Here is a 6538-nt window from a genome sequence, read left to right as displayed (position 1 = left end):
GACCGCGTCTCTGATTCTGACGTTTTTTTTATGTTACACTTACAACAATTTCGCCTGTTGCCTCCCACGTAGCGCCTAATTTAACGTCGATGCACGATGCAGGAAGAGCGCATTTAAGGCTCGCTCGACCTCTGTGGTCCAGTCAGATGCAGTTCAGCCCCTTCCTTAGGCTCGCTCATACCCACATACAACTTCAATCTATGACCATTGACTCTAAATGTATGAGGGTCATTCTCAGTGGAAACTTCAACCGCTCCTGACGGGAAAACTTCAACTACTCGAAATGGTCCAGACCATCGTGACTTCAGCTTACCCGGGAACAACCTCAGTCTTGAGTTGCATAGCAATACCATGTTCCCAGGTTTGAAGTTACACTCAACAATGTTTTGATCGTGTAGCCTCTTCATTCTCTCTTTGTACAGTCTTGTGCTCTCAAAAGCAAGATACCGGAACTCCTCAAGCTCATGCAGTTCTGTGACTCTTGACGTGCCCGCAGCTTCCATGTCTAAATTTAGTTGTTTCAGTGCCCACCACGCTCTATGCTCAAGTTCTACAGGTAGGTTACAGGCCTTCCCAAACACTAACTTGTATGGTGACATAACAATTGGTGCCTTGAAAGCTGTCCTGTAGGCCCAGAGTGCATCATCTAACTTCCTCGCCCAATCAGTTCTCGTAGCGTTCACAGTTTTCGTTAACACACTCTTGATTTCCCTGTTGGATACCTCAACCTATCCACTAGTCTGCGGGTGGTAAGGAGTATCCACCTTGTGGCGCACATTGTATTTTGTAAGCAACTTCTCGAAGGCTCTATTGCAGAAGTGAGTGCCTCCGTCGCTGATAATCGCTCGTGGTGTCCCGAAGCGGGTGAATATGTTCTTCTTTAGAAACCCTACCACCACTTTCGCATCGTTGGTGGGCAATGCTACAGATTCCACCCACTTGGACACATAGTCTACGGCAAAAAGGATGTACTTATTACCATAAGAGCTGACGAAGGGACCCATGAAATCAATCCCCCAGACGTCGAACACTTCTATCTCCTAAATTGGGTTCATGGGCATCTCATGGCGCCGAGAAATGTTCCCGGTGCGTTGACATTCATTACAACCCTTCACCCATGAGTGGGCATCTTTAAACACAGTCGGACAGAAAAATCCGGCCTCTAGCACCTTTGCTGCTGTCCTGATCCTTCCAAAGTGTCCACCATAAGTCGATGCATGACAAGCCTGCAAAATAAAAGATTGTTTTATCTCGGAGACGCATCTCTGGATCATGTTATCCAAGCATATTCTAAAGAGATAGGGCTCTTCCCAATAGTACAAGCGGCTTTCACGAAAAAATCTCTTCCTCTGGACTGATGAAAGGTCGTAAGGAACTATACCATTGGCCAGGTAATTGGCCAAGTCCACATACCATGGCGCTTCCTGATGAGTGATGGCGAGTAGTTGCTCGTCTGGAAAAGTTTCCAAATTTCCTCAACTTCAATTGCATTTTCAGCTCCCTCAAGTCGTGATAGGTGATCAGCGACTTGATTCTCAGTGCCTTTGCGGTCACGTATTTCAAGATCGAACTCTTGCAGCAGCAACACCCAACGAATCAGGCATGGCTTAGAGTCTTTCTTTTCTATTACGTACTTGAGAGCAGCATGGTCAGTGTATACAATTACCTTTGATCCTATCAGGTAGGGCCGGAACTTGTCGAATTCGAACACCACAACTAGTATCTCCTTTTCAGTCACCGTATAGTTCAATTGAGCTCCACTCAGTGTTCGACTGGCATAGTAGATTGGGTGCATCAATTTGTCCTTCCGCTGGCCCAATACTGCCCCCACTGCGTAGTCACTAGCGTCACACATTAGTTCGAACGGTTGCTCCCAGTTGGGGGCAACAATGATGGGTGTTGTGACCAGCTTCTGCTTCAACTCCTCAAATGCTACCCTGCAATCATCAGAAAACACAAATGGGTGATCTTTCTCTAATAACTTACAGAGAGGGTTGGTGATTTTTGAAAAGTCTTTTATGAATCGCCCGTAGAAACCGGCATGTCCAAGAAAACTTCTGATTGCTTTGACCGAAGTTGGTGGAGGCAGCTTTGCAATTACATCAACCTTTGCTCGATCTACCGCTATTCCCTTGCTAGACACCCGGTGCCCCAAGACTATGCCTTCTTTTACCATGAAATGGCACTTCTCCCAGTTCAGCACCAGATTAGTCTCGATGCACCATTTCAGCACACGCGTCAAATTCACCAGGCACTCATCAAATGAACTCCCCACCACTGAGAAGTCATCCATGAACACCTCCATTATATCCTCAACCATGTCAGTGAATATGGCCATCATGCACCGTTGGAATGTGGCGGGTGCATTGCATAGGCCAAAGGGCATCCTCCTGAAGGCATAAATGCCATAAGGGCATGTGAAGGAGGTCTTCTCTCGGTCCTCAGGTGCAATGGAGACCTGATTGTACCCTGAGTACCCATCTAGAAAACAAAAGTGTGACCTCCCTGCCAATCTATCCAGCATTTGATCAATGAAGGGAAATGAGAAGTGGTCTTTCCGGGTGGCTAGATTCAACTTTCGATAATCCATGCAAATTCTCCAGCCTGTGATGGTTCTCGTTGAGATTAGTTCATTGTTATCATTCTTCACAACCGTCATGCCACCCTTCTTAGGCACATATTGAACTGGGCTCACCCAGTTGCTGTCAGAGATTGGGAAAATAATTCCTGCATCTAACCACTTTATCACCTCCTTCTTCACCACTTCCTTCATATTTGGATTCAGCCTCCTCTGATGTTCCCCGGAAGGTTTGTGCCCTTCTTCCAGCAGAATTTTATGCATGCAGTAAGTGGGGCTGATCCCCTTGATGTCTTCCATGGTCCACCCAATGGCAGATTTGCACTCCTTCAATACCTGTAGAAGCTTTTGGACCTGCACATCTAACAAATCAGATGAGATAATAACAGGTAGAGTGGAGTCAGGTCCCAGAAATTCATACCTGAGGTGGGTTGGCAGTGGCTTTAGTTCCAGCTTTAGTGGTTCTTCAATGGATGGCTTAGCTAGAGGTGTTTCTCTCTTTCCTAAGTGTAGGGGCTCAAACTCTAGTTCTCTATCCCAGAACCCTCTACCTTCTAATGCCAACACCCATTCTGCCAAGTCCTCACCGTTCACTTCCTCCAAATTCGTCAAACATGCAGCGAGGGGATCCTCAATCGTCAACACTTCATCATCAGACTATACTATTACATCCACGACATCAATAAGAGAGCAATTTGCAAACTCACTTGGGCGCCTCATATATTTCTGCATATTGAATATAATCTCTTCGTCATTGAGCCTCATCTTAAGCTCCCCGGTCTCACAATCAATAAGAGCTCTCCCTGTGGCCAAGAAATATCTTCCTAAGATGATAGGAATTTCTTCATCCACCTTGCAATCCAATATTACAAAATCTGCAGGGAACACGAATTTCCCCACCTGAATAAGTACATCATCCAGGATCCCAAATGGACGCTTCACAGTCCTGTCAGCCAGCTGTAGCAACATGGAGGTGGGTCTAGCTCTCCCTATGCCCAACCTCTTGTAAATGACCAGGGGAATAAGATTAATGTTGTCCCCTAAATCACAGAGTGCTTTCGCAAAAGCAAAGTTTCCAATTGTACATGGAATAGTAAAACTCCCTGGATCAGAGAGCTTTTCAGCAACAGGTCTAGTTACCACTGCACTGCACGTCTGAGTAAGTGTCACCGTAGCCAAGTCTTGGAAATCAAATTTCTTGGACATTAAGTCTTTCATCATTTTTGTGTATCCAGGCATCTCCTTTAAGGCTTCAATCAATGGAATATTTACCTGAATTTGCTTGAGCATCTCAAAGAACTTTTTGTACTACTCCTCCTTTTGATGCTTGGCTAACCTCTGTGGAAATGGTGGAGGAGGTCTTTTCTTCCCAATCACTTGGGACTTTTCTTTCTCGGCTACTATCTTCACTACCAGCTCTTCAACTACTTCAGCAACTTTCTCGGTCTCCTGCTGAGTATTCTTTTCTTCCTAAGCAGGCTGGACTATCACATCTGTCAACCTTGTGGATTCATCCAGCTCAATGGGTACCTAAATGAGTGTCTCAGCCTATATATTGTCACGAGCTCTCTCTTGATCTTTGTCGAGATCCCTGCCGTTACGGAGACTCGCCGCCATCAGCTGCTTCGGGCCCTGATCTTTAGGATTGATTTGGGTAGCTGCAGGTAGCGTCCCTTGAGGACGATTGTTCAGAGACATTGAAATTTGTCCCACTTGCACTTCAATATTTTTGATAGTTGCGTCATGTGCATCTACTCTCTCGTTTATCTTCGCAGTGGACCTAATAACCTGCTGCATCATTGCTTCCAGTCTAGCAAACCCATCGTCCTGTCTTCCACCATGCTGCTGAGGAGGGTGGTACCCCTGCTGCTGATTGTTGTACCCCTGTGGTCTAGGATACGGTGCCATGTTGTTGGGGGGTCTCATACCTCCCATGTTTCCGGCGTTATATTGTGGTTGAGGTGGTCTGTACTGCTGCTGAGTTTGCTGACCCCAGTTTTGATTTCCCTGTACTCTGACCCCCATAGTTAGCAACATAGTTCATATCTTTAGGGTGCTGATGATGATGATCAAGCTCTGTATTCCAAGGATTACCAATTGGCTGACTAATGCAAGATGTGTACAGGCCCCCATTGGTAGTATCTACTATGTGTACCTGCTGCTTCTGCCCTGATTCCTCCACCTTTTTGGTGAGGATGCTCATTTGTGTCAGGAGAGTTGCCATATTTTCAGCCATAGTGTTTGAAGGATCAAGAGGCACTGAGTGCACCACTGAAGTGATGGGTGCATTCCTGGATGTCCATCCCGAATTCTGTGCCATTTTATCTAGTAAACTCTGACCTTCACTCCATGTCTTGCTCAGGAATGCCCCACCAGCTGAGGCATCCACAATATTCTTCAACCCATCTAACAGTCCCATATAAAATCGTTGTCCCAACATCTGTTCTGGAATACTATGATGTGGACACATAACCAACATTCCTTTGAACCTACCCCATGTTTCATGTAGTGTCTCCATCGGTTTCTGCTTGAAGCTCATGATCTCATCAATTTGTTGGGCAGTTTTATTGGGTGGATGAAACTTGTTATTAAACTGCTTGACTAACTCATCCCACGTTGCTATAGAATTTATGGGGAGTGAGTTTAGCCAAACCTGTACAGCTCCTGTCACCGAGAATGGGAACAATAATAGCCTGATAGCCTCTGGAGTGACATTGGGCTGCCTCTGGGTCTTGCAGATTGACAGGAAGTTCTTCAGGTATTGCTGAGGATCTTCAAGTTGTGTCCCAGAGAAGAGTCCCTTGTTTTGCAACAAGTGCAGCATGTTATTTGTAATATGGAACGACTCAGCTTGTATTGCGGGCACAACTATGGCAGTAGCCAAATTGTTAGTTGTGGGTTGTGCCCAGTCATACAGTGCACCCTCGGGCACCAGAGGTGCCACTTCTGTGACATTCAAGTTGACTTGCTCATGCCTGCCGTTTCCGTTGGGGTCGATTGCGTCTCCCATGTCAGTTTCGAATTTGTCTGTTTGTTGAGGTGGTTGAAGTCTTTTGTTGGCACGTTCAATGCCCTGAATATTTTCTCAGGGTCTGAGAGTCCTTCAAGTAGTTCTCCAGCCTGGTAGAGTTTCTAGGCATACACCTGTGCAACCAAGTCAACAACCGTCAAAAGTTTCAATCAAAAATTGGGTGTAGAGAAACTGCCTACACTAAGAATTTTTGTATTTCTATCAATGGTAATTGATAATTCCGTTAACTCCCCGACAACGGCACCAAAATTTGATCACGCCCAACTATGCCTTATAAAAAGGACAATGCGGTCGTTGCAAATATAATCCGGTTTACAAGTCTGGAGTCGAATCCCACAGAGAGTTAACCTATTAATCACAATCTTTAGACCCACTAAACTTTTCAGAACCAGCTTCCCAAATGTTTGAATCACAAGTTGATGGTTTCTTTAGTAACTAAGATTGCAAGTAAATTAAACAGGCTGTAAACTAAAACTCTAAGGTTGTAAACAATGATGAGATAAAGCTAAGGTAAAGATTTCCCCTATTGATGGAATCCCTTCTGTTTATGCTTCATACAAATGTACCAACACTTCTCTATCAATCATGAACGCTCGTCTTACCATAAATCTCTCCCGAGTAATCACAGTAATATACTATTGCACTCTCCCGAGATACACTAGCTAGCTTTAATTAACACAGTTCACTTAAGATTGCACCCAAGGCTTCGTTATCCCTAATCCCGCCTTTAAACCCGCAGTTATAGATTCCTCTTATACTTTAGGAGTGGTGTTATTCAACAATAACCTAAATATGCACTCTCTCCCGAGTTATGCACACTAAATAGGCACAGCTAATTGAGGATCCTGTCAATTAACTACAACAAGAACATAGTTGAATAAATAAAGATTGAAACTAGCAATTTGTATTCACATAAACAAGAAGTTCAT

At 44.8% G+C, this 6538-nt stretch overlaps 1 protein-coding gene across 1 annotated transcript; it reads right to left on the bottom strand.

Moving 5' to 3' along the window:
* Positions 1 to 2481: 2481 nt before the first annotated feature.
* On the bottom strand, positions 2482 to 3868 carry LOC104228177 (uncharacterized). The gene is made up of 3 exons (XM_070156848.1): positions 3286 to 3868; positions 2696 to 3222; positions 2482 to 2505 (listed from the first exon to the last, which is right to left on the bottom strand). Exons 1-3 carry the CDS (start codon positions 3866 to 3868, stop codon positions 2482 to 2484), a joined length of 1134 nt encoding a protein of 377 aa, XP_070012949.1.
* Positions 3869 to 6538: the final 2670 nt, after the last annotated feature.

Source organism: Nicotiana sylvestris, chromosome 9, assembly GCF_000393655.2.
Source record: "Nicotiana sylvestris chromosome 9, ASM39365v2, whole genome shotgun sequence".
NCBI classification, from domain to species: domain Eukaryota; kingdom Viridiplantae; phylum Streptophyta; class Magnoliopsida; order Solanales; family Solanaceae; genus Nicotiana; species Nicotiana sylvestris.
This window is presented reverse-complemented; position numbering and strand designations above follow the sequence as displayed.

Bases quoted from the DNA above. Each gene is read 5' to 3' on its own strand.
- LOC104228177 (XM_070156848.1), bottom strand. From the start codon at position 3,868: ATGCTCAAGCAAATTCAGGTAAATATTCCATTGATTGAAGCCTTAAAG. The intron at 3,223-3,285 runs GTGAGTTTGCAA...CTGATGATGAAG, and splicing joins GAAATATATGAGGCGCCCAA to TGTTGACGATTGAGGATCCC. The intron at 2,506-2,695 runs GTGAGCCCAGTT...ATAGATTGGCAG, and splicing joins CAATCTCTGACAGCAACTGG to GGAGGTCACACTTTTGTTTT.